The 14,045-nt window shown below is 39.9% G+C and overlaps 2 protein-coding genes across 2 annotated transcripts; both read right to left on the bottom strand.

Annotated features, from left to right (window-relative positions):
• Positions 1–8,148: 8,148 nt before the first annotated feature.
• LOC108015052 (serine protease SP24D-like) lies at positions 8,149–8,998 on the bottom strand. Its single transcript, XM_017081291.4, has one exon. The coding sequence runs from the start codon at positions 8,970–8,972 to the stop codon at positions 8,193–8,195; it is 780 nt and encodes a 259-aa protein (XP_016936780.3). The 5' UTR covers positions 8,973–8,998; the 3' UTR covers positions 8,149–8,192.
• A 1,449-nt stretch (positions 8,999–10,447) lies between these two features.
• On the bottom strand, positions 10,448–11,435 carry LOC108015053 (serine protease SP24D). The gene is made up of 2 exons (XM_017081292.4): positions 11,365–11,435; positions 10,448–11,310 (listed from the first exon to the last, which is right to left on the bottom strand). Exons 1-2 carry the CDS (start codon positions 11,418–11,420, stop codon positions 10,512–10,514), a joined length of 855 nt encoding a protein of 284 aa, XP_016936781.3. The 5' UTR covers positions 11,421–11,435; the 3' UTR covers positions 10,448–10,511.
• Between the last annotated feature and the right edge of the window lie 2,610 nt (positions 11,436–14,045).

Here is a 14,045-nt window from a genome sequence, read left to right as displayed (position 1 = left end):
ACGCCAGCTGGCCAAAAGAGAGTTTGGCGGGGGTGGCAAAAGTGGGGAGAAGGGAATGGAGCTGCAAAAATTTGAGAGTCCAGACAGGAGTTATCCAACCGAAAGTTACCCAGTAGTCCCGAAAATGCATTAGCTTTAAAATGTTTGGTAGAATTATATTATGTTAAAGCCCATGACTCACATCAAAATTTATTACATGTGCATATTTGTTAGGCCCACCATAGAAGGATGAGAAATAAGTGTAACTCACAAAAATTGATTGAATTACAACTTAAAAACGGCCTAAAAGTCAGATTAAGGAATGTAAGACCTCGTTGAGCTCGTAATTAAATTCCCAATCGATTGGCATATAAATCTTCAAACTTTAATTTTTGAAAAATTTTCGAAAAAAATAGATGATACAACCCCTTACAAAAAATGCGAAAATGGGTCAAAAAATAAATTTCCCGATTTGTGACATGGATCGATAGCCTTCGTTATTAGCTGCTCATAACAGTCGTTCTTTTTGTTGTGCGCCCCGATTTGACTAAGTTACGACATAAAAACGGCCTAAAACTAACGAATTTTTCGTCAAAAACTAAAGTTCCCTCTTTTTACACAAAAAAAATCAGTATTTTGGTCGACAAATTGCGAAATGAAGTCAGATTAAGGAATGTGATACCTCGTTGAGCTCGTAATTAAATTCCCAATCGATTGGCACTTAAATCTTCGAACATTAATTTTTGAAAAATTTTCGAAAAAAATAGATGATACAAAAAATGCGAAAATGGGTCGAAAAATAAATTTCCCGATTTGTGATATGGATCGATAGCCTTGGTTGTTAGCTGCTCATAACAGTCGGTCTTTTTGTTGTGCGCCACGATTTGACTAAATTACGACATAAAAACGGCCTAAAATAACGCATTTTTCGTCAAAAACTAAGTTCCCTCTTTTTACACAAAAAAAATCAGTATTTTGGTAAACAAATTGCGAAATGAAGTCAGATTAAGGAATGTGATACCTCGTTGAGCTCGTAATTAAATTCCCAATCGATTGGCACTTAAATCTTCAAACTTTAATTTTTGAAAAATTTTCGAAAAAAATAGATGATACAATTCCTTACAAAAAATGCGAAAATGGGTCAAAAAATAAATTTCCCGAAAAGTGAAAGAGATCGATAGCTTTGGTCATTAGCTGCTCGTAACAGTCGGTATTTTCGTTGTGCGCCTCGATTTGGCTAAATTACGAAAAAATAATACTTCCAATTTTTGCACCAAAAAATTGGAGATAGGAGGTCAGAATAAGGAAAGTGATCCGAAATATTTCGCCGTAAGATTACAGTTTGAGAAAGAAGTTATTCCCAGTAAACATTTCTTGAAATAATAATTATATTCAACCACTCAATAAAAACCATTTCCACGTTTAGTCCCTAAACTCTTAAAGACTTTTGGTACAATATACCCTAGAAAAGCAAGCATAGCATACTGAGTGCAAAAGGGGAATGCAAAAGATGTTGAGGCAAGGAGACGGGTCAGGATAGCTGCCCGGTGGAGCCGCACCCATTTACGTGCCCCAAAATGACAGTCATAACAAATTAAGAAGGTTACCTTTATTGCCATGGCCCAGAGCTGCTGCTGCAGCTCCAGCCGCAGATTCAGGTTCAGATTCGGGTTCAGATTCAGCTCCGAGACGAGCTTTGCTCCATTCCCCCGTCCAAACTGGCTGCTTGCCTAAGTACTTTTGCTAAATCTTTGCACGTTCCCAGTAGCGCAACAAAAAGCAACCTGAACAAATGGAGAAACTTTGCCAGTGGGTTTTAAAAACGAATTTGTTGATGCTCTGCATGTTGTTTAAAATATATAAAAAAAAAAAAAATTTTATAACATTTTTGGTCACACCATTATGTAAGAAACGTTGGTCACACTGGGTATATAATATTTTATTTAATATATTTAAGGGAGGCTTAAAAAGGTTTTTAGAAATCTGAATTCTTTGATTTACACACATTTGTTCTTAGAATTCAAACCCAAGATTTTATTACTTTTCCGATTTGTTATTAATCAGCTTACCATTTTTCAACGACATTTTTACAACGCCTTCAGGTGCAGATGACATTTTCCTTGGATAGTGTAGGCCAAACAACAACATTCCTGGAAGTTATGAGACCTAAACATTGCTGCGGTAAAGTTGTTGCTCCCATGTTGTAGTTGTAGTTGCAATTGTTCACCATTGTTATTGCTATTGTTGTTGCTTGTCCCTTGTAGGCGTGGCAAAATGTTGCAGCCCGAAAATATGTTTACCTTTTGCGATTCTCATAACCAATATCGATGTGAATGTTCAATGTTTGGTTGCTCTGGGGAATTTGCAACGTGATCGAGTCGTTGTACCTGTGTTGTTGTCCTTAGGAATCATTTCGTTTGTATTTGGGATAATGCCCAATCAGGCAAATTGAAAAGCCGAAGCTAGAAGGATGTTAGAGATTTTAAGTTCTTATAGGGAAACTTGAAAAGTTCACTTCTTGTTAATTGATATTAATTTTGCCTACGGTGTTGTGACACTTGCTTGATTTTCAAGTATTTAACTGTATTTTTTTTATGAGGTCATAGCTACCTAGGTAAAAAGTGATCTGCAATCTAGCAATATTTTATAAGTCCCTCGATTATTTAAAATAAATTCACTCAGTTTGTCATAAGGCCTTTGTCAACGTAGAACATTTAGAAATTTACACCACAGCTATCTCCTATTATTTTTTTTTCAATAATGTACCACATATATCATTCATATTCAACTAGTTGTGCTTTGTACTATTCGTGCCACAATTGCTGCCCTTTTTGCCATCTAATATCATTGAACCAACCTCAGAGTGACCAATCACACAAAATGCGCAGTGATATTTTCCTTTTGTCACCTTTTCACAATCGAGCGGACTTTTCATTGCATTTCATTTTGCGGTGCCCGCTCATTAGCCTCTCATCAATCGCTTAATTTCGATGGTGCCAACCGCTGGGAAAAACTCCCCTTGTGAGCCCATGTTGAACCAAGGGGGTCCAAAAACCCCCTTTACCCCCTCCCCCACGGCGAGTGGCGGTGTGTGTGTCAATGCCACACAATAGCACCTATGATATGCCACCTGAGCGAACGTTGTGCTAGTGCTGCATTCAACGCATTCATTTGTCATACATTTATGCAATTTACCCCATTGTGCCACGCCCACTGAGTGGGCGGTGGGGGGGTGATGGGCCGAAAGGGTAGTGGACCTGCAGTGGGCACTGAGCATTTATTGAATTTTGTGACTTGAAGCATTTTACATTTTAAACATAAAACAAGCCAGAGCAAGTGTGTTGATAAGGGATAATCGACAAGGAGATACCCTATAAGTAGGTACACAAAAAATGTTTTTAAGTTAAATAGAGTTATAAATAGAATAATAATTTATATTTTAACTTTCTTAAGATTGCACTCCTTTTCACTCACAATAAGATATTAGATATATTGTTATGTCAAGTTGAAAAGGGGAGTATAGAGTTTTTCATGAAGTAACCATTATTGTATACCCTTGCAAAGGGTATAATGATTTCAGTCAGAAGGTTCCCTTCTTGTTTTACAAAACAGCTTAATATAAAAATAAGTTATTAAATGGGATCCTAAGCTGTGTTCTGTTAAAATAGCAAATTAAAAAAATTATTGAAATGGTAAAAAATATAAGTAAATGCCTTGAAGTATTTAACACTAAGGTAGTCCCACTGTTAATACATAACAATTTCATATTAATAATAGTAATCAAAGGATATTTAACACTAAGGTAGTCTCACTGTAAATACATAACAATTCCATATTAATAATAGTAATCAAAGGATACCCCCCGTTCGAGTTCGTTCTGGAATGGTAAAGGATTCCAGGATGGGTCCTGCTGTTTGCAAGGGGGTTCGAAGGGGGTTTCCAGGGGAGGTCCATGGGCCTCGGACATTTCGGGGGGTTCGGGTTTGGGGGGATTCCCGGTAACAGGCCTCAGGTTCGTTTCTGTTTGGCCTTTTCGGCACATAAATTGCCCTGGCCAGACCAGAAAGGACCTGGACCCGCTGTGGCCGTTGTTGTTGTTGTTGCTGCTGCTGTTGGTATGTTGTTTTTGGTCCTGTCTGCCATTTAGCCGCATTTTGTTTTTCATTTTTTTGCCAGTGCGTGTGCCCTCGTGTGCGTGTGTATTGTCGGCTGACTGTTGTACTGGGGGTATATATACGTATACGGTATGCACAACGGAAATGAATTGAAATTTTAAAACCCACAGCTGCGACCGCTTCCTGCGGCAAAAGTAGCACCAACCGACGACACTTCCCAATATACACAGATGTATGTATGTACTTACACATGTCTGTCGCCCCCTTCGCCTTTGCGCCTGTGTAGGTGGGCTTATTTATGTGTGTGCGTTCCGGAGAGGTATTTCTATTATTTTTGTCATACCATTTTTTACAAGAGCACAAGAAACGAATGACCAAAAATTATAACTAACAGCAAACATGGGATTCAAAAATATATTTCCATCAGAAGCATGTGTCACAGGAGTAACTAAACTATTATATTTATAATGTACTGACAGGGTAAGTAAATATCCAAGCTGAACTGTAATATTTAAAAAATAAAATATTGTTTATAAGACACAAGGGGCGTATACGTAATTTGCTTAAAGGTTTAATACTTCTTAGGACATAGATGATAAATAATATTAAAAAAATACACTACATATTTATAATTGAGTTCTTAACATGACATAGTATTCTTTTAAATATAGCAATCAATATATAGAAAAAAATATCTGAATAAAATATTAGACCAAAAAACCAGTCACAACATCCCTTCAGTTATATACTATATTAATATCTTGTTTTTCTCATAGCAATGTTTCTCCCGCCGAAATCAATTTTTGGAATTGCTGCTGCGTGCAATTCATTTAAATAAAAACACATATATGCAGAGATATGTGCACAAACATGGATATATGTTGGACTATATGTCTATGTGGACGTAGAAGTTTATATCGTTGATACACTTGGACGCATTCTTATGCCAAACACACACGCCTCCGTCGTCCAGTATTTAAAGTTAAGCCAAATGCTTCTTTAAATTTGAGTCCCAGGGTGCATGGACTAGTGGCTGGCAAAAATAAGCAATGTAGTCGATTCCATTCCATCGATTCCGATACCGATACCTTTGCCGAATGATGACACATCGTCTGAAATTTCTGTCAAATCGAAGTTCCAGTGACTCGTCCATTCGGTTTATTATTTCCGCTTCGAACTTGTTCAATTTGCACCACATATCAGAGAAATAATGATTGGAATGGTTTCATTTTTTGTGGAATTTAATAGCCCCTGACTTGGAAACCAATATGAGTGTGTAAAGATAGATTGATTGATAGATGGCCAGCCAATTGATTGAAAAGCTAACGAACCTGTATAAAATCAAATAATATTGTTATTATACTCGTTACTAGTAGAGTAAAAAAAATGTACGCCAGGTGGCGCTGTTGTGGGGTGTGCAATATTGTGAGCAATCGCTTGCATGCATATCTCCATCTTCCTCGCACTCCCCTTAGGTAAGTAACGGGTCGAGGCTGTCGACTATAGCGTTCTCTCTTGTTTTTCGATACAACTTGTAAAGGGGGTTTGTCACCTTACATTTGTTGTGATTTTTACTTAAATAAAATTGTTTACAAGTCCCTTTAATTGAGCGCCAAATAAGCCGGGAGCTATTTTTGTTGGCTTAAAAATATTCATTGCCTTCCACGTATTCATGGACTCAAAATGTCCTTTTTATTTTCTCCCTTATGCATTTTCCCCCCGCTTTTCACTGCTGTGGCTTTTCATTCGCGATAATTTAAGAGGGAAATTATGAAGAGCGACACGCGACAAGGTTCATCGGAAATTCCGGCATTTTATCGCCAACGCCACAAACTGCTGCAGTCATCTTCCTCAGCAGACTGCGTCAAAAAACGAGGGAAATATAACACTCGTTCCTTTTATTTTACGATTATTTTCTATTTTAATTATTTACATAAAAATGCTGCTACGAATGATTGATGGCATTGACATAGAGCTAAGGGGGGAGGTGCTGAGGGGCGGAGATTCGCAATCGAAGCCAAATAAAGATGCCGATGATGACTATGATGATGACAACACACACTCAATTCGCGATGGCAAATATTACGTATACGTACTGGGCGAGTGCATGTGTGACCGAGCATGTATAAATTGTAAATCAATAAATAAAATAAAATAAAAAACAAAAATCGAACGAGGCTCACGCAAAAATCGTAAATAAATAAAGCGCGCAAAGTGACGCAAAGTACGGCGCTCGAAAAATGCAGCAAAAAGGGTTAGGGCAGTGGGGTTAAGGGTTATTTATTTATTTTGGTTTTTTTATACCCGTTACTCGCAGAGTAAAAGGGTATACTATGTTCGTCGGAAAGTACGTAACATAAAGTGTATATGTTCTTGATCAGGATCACCAACCGAGTCGATCTAGCCATGTCCGTCCGTCTGTCCGTTAGTCCCTCTGTCCGTATGAACGCTGAGATCTCGGAAACTATAAGAGCTAGAAAGTTGGGACTTGGCATGTACAATTTAAATGAGATTTTGTTCTTATTATTAAAACCTACGAGTAAATTTGGTTGTTACCAATAATTATTAATAAGCAAAGAAAATCGTCTGCTTACGAAATTTCGCTAGTGCCACCTAGGATTCACGTTATGTAACGTGTTGGTGATTCCTCGTAAACAGCCGATAGGAATGAACGATAGGTGTTAGCCGACTAACGGGTATTTGTTAGTCGAGGCCATCGTCTAAAGCGTTTTCTCTTGTTTTATTTCGTATAGGACTAACATTGAACATTGGGCCTGTTGTTGTTGTTGCTGTTGTGCCTGGGCAGCGACCCATTGTTTATTGTATTTGGTATTTGGTATTTCGTGCCGAGCGCAGCGATAAAAATGCTGCTAAAGTATAAATTATGCCAATATAAGTTTGAAAATGCGCGAGATCGCAGCAACAACATGGGGCAATGAGTGAGACAAAAAGAGGCACCAAAGATAAGCGAGGGTGGGAGAAAAAGTTCAAAAAAGTATTCCCCGTAAGTGTCTTTTTTTAACTTTCGAAGTAATTTTATTTTAGTTAGCATTCTTACTTTATGAAAAAAATTAATCCTTAAAAGTAAAACATATTTCTCAACTTAAGGGTTCCAAAAATTCATATACGATATATATTTTTAATAAATAAATATATTTTATCGAAACCAGACAAAACATGATACTACTTCAAATATATATGACAATAGGTACATTTAAGTAGCTCAGGTAAATATATTCACAGCTTAAGGCTTACATTTAAATAATATTTCAAGAGTTCCGAATCAGTTTTGTGCTTTAATTAAGAATCACCTCAGTCAATCCTAAAATATTTTGTATATTTAATTAACACCATATTTGGACCAACCACACAGCACTTAATGTTTTCTAGCGACCCTCGCCGAAAACAATGGCCAGGAGACAATGTAGCCAAAGCGATAAAAGGCCATATTCCTCCATACACACACGAGGGCAAATCCGTATCGGTATGCGATTTTTTCAGTTGCGTATGGGTGGCCATTCGGGTCACGCTCAAAAAATGCGCATAATTGGCAAATTTAGAGTAAAATTGCTTGACAAATATGCAAAAAATGTGAAACACACAAAATGGGCGGGGGATAAATGTACACTTTAATGGCAAAGGGCTGCCAAAAATTTCAACGATTCGGCGGTGTGAATTATACAATGCACATGTAAATTAAAAGAGTAGCCACAACAGAATATTATTATTTAACCGAAAGTGTGATGTATACAGTTTATAAGTATTTAGCATGAGTAGTCACTTTTCCCGGTGATATATGGCCCAGATTAAAAACAATTACACGCGTATTTCCTCGAACTTTTGCTTATCTCTTGGGAGTAAACAAAAAACCCAATTTCCAGAGTGCTTAATTTATTTGTCTAATATAAAGTCACACAATTCATAGCAATTTTAGAGATAAACATTGCCAATCAACCTGGTATATTCCTAACATTGAATAGATAATGTTATGTAAGGAAGTATCATTGTGTTGAGGTTTTCGTCTAAATATTTTTTATTAATAAAAAAAAAGAAATTGTTTTAGAGGTTCTATATTTATTCTTATTTTTTGTAAGTTCCTCAGACATCCGAGTGGTTTTTGATCCACTCCTTGAAGTAGAATACCCGGGCATATCCGTCCGGATAGGTGGAGCCACAGCCGTCCACCACGAATCCGGCCACGCCCACCAGCTGGTTGTTGTAGACGGCCGGACCGCCGGAGTCCCCATTGCAGGCGCCGTTGTCCACCACATGGAGCAGGCACAGCTCGCCCTCGAATCCGAACTCGATGAGCTCCTCGCACTCCTCCGTGGATATGGACTTCAAGGTGTTGTACTGCAGATAGCGGGGCAGATCACCCTGATGCTTGATCCTTCCCCAGCCGGAAATGATGACGTCCACATCCGCGGGCGTGTCCACGCTGGGAAGATCGATGGGCTGAATGCTGCTGGAGAAGATCAGAGGGCTCTCCAGGCGCAGCAGGGCCACATCGTTGAGGAAGTTGCCGTAGCCCTCGTGGATGATCACCTCGGCCACCTGGTGCAGCACTCCGCCGCTGAAGCGATCGTTGGAACCCGCCCGAATGGTGAAACGATCCGCGGCAACGGGCGTAATCACGTGATTCTCATCCTCATCGGACACACAATGGGCGGCGGTCAGGATGAAGTTTCTGGTCAGGATCGAGCCGCCGCAACTGTGAGAGCCGGCGTATCGCAGGGACACCTGGTGGGGAAACTGCGCCTTGGCCGCATCCTCTCCGCCTACCACGCGGCCGTTGAGCTTACCGGGTGCCGACTGTACGGTGAGCACTAGGTACAGCAAACAGCTGCCGAGCAGAAGCGCCACGTTGGGGTTCGTCATTTTTCTAAAATGGACAAGACCCAAGTGGCCCAACCTCCTTATATAGACAGCCGGGGACTATGCCTCCTGATTTGCAACACGCACTATCTTATCCGTATCTTATCACCCATCACCCAAAGAGATTTACTATATATATGGGTTCCTCTTTATAGCGAGGCAAATGCATAATCTAATCGAAGAGTCGCGGCGATTGGGAATTATGTCATTGCTAATTGTTTTATGGCTTGTCGGCTAATCTTGATTAGTTATTCCGCCTCAGTTTTCTCAGACATTTCCATATGGCAGTTCTGAAAATCACTTTCATCGATTTGATATGCGCAGAATAATACATATTTTATATAACTTGCAAGGTGGGAAACTGCAGGTGCGGTTAATGGCCTGCCATTAAAATGGTTTTAACATTTAATTCTGCAATAGGCTAATTAGAGGTAACTTAGCCAACAGCCTTGATTGCGAAAAATCACTGTTAACTTTATAAGTTCAAGTGTATTTAAAGCTCAATAATAACAATAATGAATTCGGCATTCTAGTCGACTTTTTATAGAGCTTATAGGCAATACAAAAATCATTCCTAGGACCATAGAAGTTAAAACAAGGAAGAACGCTATAGTCGAGTACCTCGACTATCAGATACCCGTTACTCAAAGGGAAATGGAGATATGCAAGCAGCAAAGCGAAATTAAAATGCGCCACCTACCGGCGGTAGACAGATTTAAGCGTTATGGGCGTTAGAGTGGGCGTGGCAAAATTATTTTTGGATCAATCGATAGGTATTGACGACACCAATACATTTCAGTTAAAATTTTTTATCTAGCATGCAAATTGTGGGCGTCACAGGTTTTCGCGGTTTGTGGGCGTTTAAGTGGGCGTGGCAAACTTTTTTTAGGTCAATCGATAGGTATTGATGAGAACAATACATTTCAGTTAAAATTAAAAATCTAGCATCAAAACTGTAGGAGTTACAGTTTTGGGCGGTTTGTGGGCGTTAGAGTGGGCGTGGCAGTCTACTGAAACAAACTTGCGCTGCGTAAGAAGCTCAGGAATCTGCACGCCAAATCTCAATAGCCTAGCTCTCATAGTTTCCGAGATCTCAGCGTTCATCCGGACGGACAGACAGACGGACAGACGGTCAGACGGACATGGCTAGATCGACTCGGCTAGTGATCCTGATCAAGAATATATATACTTTATGGGGTCGGAAACGCTTCCTTCTGCCTGTTACATACTTTCCGACGAATCTAGTATACCCTTTTACTCTACGAGTAACGGGTATAAAAAGTAGTTGGAATAGTTTCTTTTAACCAATTTTGAGCTGGCACATAACCAATGGTTCCATTACGAAAAAAATCTCTTCTCAATATTTTCTATACGTTCAATGTTTCTATACAAAAATTTAAACGTCTTTAAAAGAAACACTCCAAAAGTAACCATTAACAATGACACTTAAATACAACAAATAAAAAACTTATCGATAGTCAAGTTCTAATAATCGACCAACATTTTATTTAATTATCGAAAATGCAGTCTGTAAAATCGGAATCATTTCACATCCGAGTTATTCCTGATCCATTCGTTGTGGAAGTGGACCCGTGCGTATCCATCCGGATAGCTGGTTCCACAGGCGGACCAGACGAACCCGGCCACGCCCACCACCTGGTTGTTGTAGATGGCCGGACCGCCAGAATCCCCATTGCAAGCGCCGTTGTCGGCCTCGTGGATGAGGCACAGTTCACTCTGGACTCCCCAGCCAATCAGCTCGTCGCACCTGTCCAAGGAGATGGACTGCAAGGTGTTGTACTTCAGATAGCGGGGCACGTCGCCCTGATGCTTGATCCTTCCCCAGCCGGAAATGATGACGTCCACATCCGCGGGCGTGTCCACGCTGGGCAGATCGATGGGCTGAATGCTGCTGGAGAAGATCAGAGGGCTCTCCAGGCGCAGCAGGGCCACATCGTTGAGGAAGTTGCCGTAGCCCTCGTGGATGATCACCTCGGCCACCTGGGCGAGCACTCCTCCGCTCAGACGATCATTGGAACCCGCTCGAATGGTCAATCTATCCGCATCCGCGTTGATCACACAGTGGGCGGCGGTTAGTATGTAGTTCTTGGACAGAATGGAACCGCCACAAGTATGGGAACCGGCATTTCTCAGGGAGATCTGGTGGGGAAACTGCGCCTTGGCCGCATCCTCTCCGCCCACCACACGGCCTTCGAGTGTACCGGGTGCCGACTGTACGGGCAGCACCAGCAGGAGCAAACAGCCGGCGAGCAGAGTTCCAAGGGCAGCCACTTGAGCGGTTCTCATTTTCGAAATGGCAAAGCCCGAGCAGGTGCACCTCCTTATATATACGGGCATATCAATTGATTTATAGCACCCCACTAAACGTACTTACCGATATGTTAACGAAGATCTTGGGAAAACAATCATTTTCCCGAATGTGCTGGTCATATCAATCAGAATATTCTATTATAAACAGGGGTATTTCAGAAAATTAAAAACTTATAGCCTTCACATTTTTGTTATTATACTAATTTATAATTTACTTTACTTAACGGTTAAGCCTGTAATATCTTATCGCAAAATTCGATTTATTTTGAGGCTAACACAGAAACCAATCTTATCGCCAACTATCGCGGAGATTCAGCGATTTGTACTGGCAAGCAACTATGCACTAATCTTGAAATTAACTCAATAGCTTGACCTCGCTAGAACCATAATTGTTTTACTTGATTGCATACTTTGGGGCAATAAAGTGTTTTGAGAAGAATTGACAGCTTAGAAAAGGAAATATTTCAATACCATTGCTTGAAAACCAGAAATACACAGACCATTGAAACTCTTCTTCTAATGCCAACTACTAAATCTACATGCCAAAGGGCCCAGAAGAATTCAAAGGGAAGAGAGGCAACGAGAGAAGACACCTGAAAGACAATAGCGCAAACTGTGGCCTAGAACAATAACGGTAACGGACTGTGAAACGATTCGTGATAAATCTATTAGCTCATCCAAAGCTGCATTGTTTTTGGCCGGAAGAAAGAGACGGCCGCAATTGACGGCTGAAGACACAATTAGAGGACGTGGCAGCAACAGGAAGAGCGAGCGAGAGGGAGGAGAGGCGAGAGAGAGAGGGGCGCAAGGAATTCTCCGCACTTATTTGTTTGCCTGCATTCGAATGCGTGTTTGTCTGTTTGTTTGCTTGTGTTCGGTGGCGACTGAGACTGTGGTAACTTTTTAATTTAATCAAAACGAAGCGAACGCAAAGCGAGAAGAGCCTGCGAAAGGATAAACGCAGACAGACCGAAAGAAAAGGACGAATCAGTATTGCACTGAAAGAAAAATGATATCTTTGGTTTCTAACGTAAAACTACAGGAAGATGTAACTGTGGTCCAATATGTTTTTCAACCAAAACTTTTCGTAACGATAAAATGATAATGATATTTATGTTATATAGTAAAATTAAGCAAGTACATTTGGTTTTAGCTTTAAAATACATTTAATGGCAGCTTCTCCCAAACAAAAATATATAAATAGATTTCCGAAAATTTTCATTATTATTCACTGAATTTCTCTCGGTGCAGCGACAGTGAAAGAGACAGAAGAAGCGCCGACCGTCAGCGGCGTTGGCGTAAAGTTTATATCAAGGTTCGCACTTAATTATTGACAGTGGCAGGCCGGATGCTTGAGGTATTTTCTCTTTATGAAGGGTAAATGCAAGGAGTATTTCAATTTTAGTCGGGGGCTTGTAACGCAATGGAGAAAACATTTCAAACCCTTTAATGTTACTCTTCGAAAAATGTTCTACCACATTGAAGCAAACAGTATCCTTGTTTTTTATTATTTTTTATTTTATATGGCTAATTCACTTAACATAAGATTGGACTATTCTTTACTTTCTTGCCAAACAATGTTTAATTGCCTTTGTTTTAAATATTTTTGTATTTCAAGCTTTGAAATTTTAAATACAAAATATTACAACATGTTTAAGATTTTCTGAAACTCACATTATCCAATCAACTTCTTTTCATAACAGCAAGAGTATAAACACGTCGCTTTAAGAGAAATTTTGCTTCTTTTCTTCTTTCTTTTTGCATTTTCTTGTGCCCTTTTCCAGGTTTCCATGCCATTCCACGCCCTGTGGTCAGAAAAGGGGGCGTGTCGGGCAGCGGGATGAGGTCTAGACATTTAAATTATGCACGGCTTTCGTTCGCCCTGTTAGAACACATACCATCTGTGGTTCGATCAACTGATTTTTAATTGCAACAATATTACAAAATACATATATACAAGGTCTGATAAGTATCAGAAAAAATTCATCTCCTGGTTAATCAAATCATTTTTTGAAATAAAAATGGTTTGTTACTTTAAAATATTAAGAAATTAAATTAGAAAAAAAAGGCAGGTCAGAACGAATATTATTTTTTAATTTAACAAAAAACACTATATTGAAACTGCATTATAGGTCTTGGTGTCAAAAATACAAGTATTGTATATATTTTTAATGCAACAGCCGTTACTTGTTTTTCTTTTCTACCAGTGCACTTACACTACCTACAATTTTTTGATTAAATTTTTTAAAGTTATGCAAAAATGATTCGGGTCCGGAGCGTTGCCTTTGCGCTGCCATTTGCTTTTTTGGATTTATCTTTCATCTTTGGCAAAGTGTTTCACAACTATTTCACTGCACTTGAGAGTGCAGTGCTTGTGGGACGGGGGCGTGGCTAGGGGGCGGGAATATGGGGGAAATATAGGGCGGTGGAGTAGCGCTGAGTTGGGTAAAAATCTTTCGAACAACTCCCTTTACCGTTGGCGCTGTTATCGAATTAAATACACACAGACACACATATATAGAGGCAGCGCCACAGGGCGATCAATGTGCAAATTTATGGAGCGAAAGGCGGTACCAGGGGGTGGTTCCATGGTTCCATAGGTGGGCTGGGCGGTACGGAGGCCAGGCAACAATTTTGGCAGCCGAGCACGTGAATTGAGTCCAAAATTTTGCGCACTTGTGCAATGATAGCGAACCACCGAAAGCCAAAACCAGCAGCATCAATCCTCGGAACCCCAGCCACTAG

Source organism: Drosophila suzukii, chromosome X (assembly GCF_043229965.1).
Source record: "Drosophila suzukii chromosome X, CBGP_Dsuzu_IsoJpt1.0, whole genome shotgun sequence".
NCBI lineage: Eukaryota > Metazoa > Arthropoda > Insecta > Diptera > Drosophilidae > Drosophila > Drosophila suzukii.
This window is presented reverse-complemented; position numbering and strand designations above follow the sequence as displayed.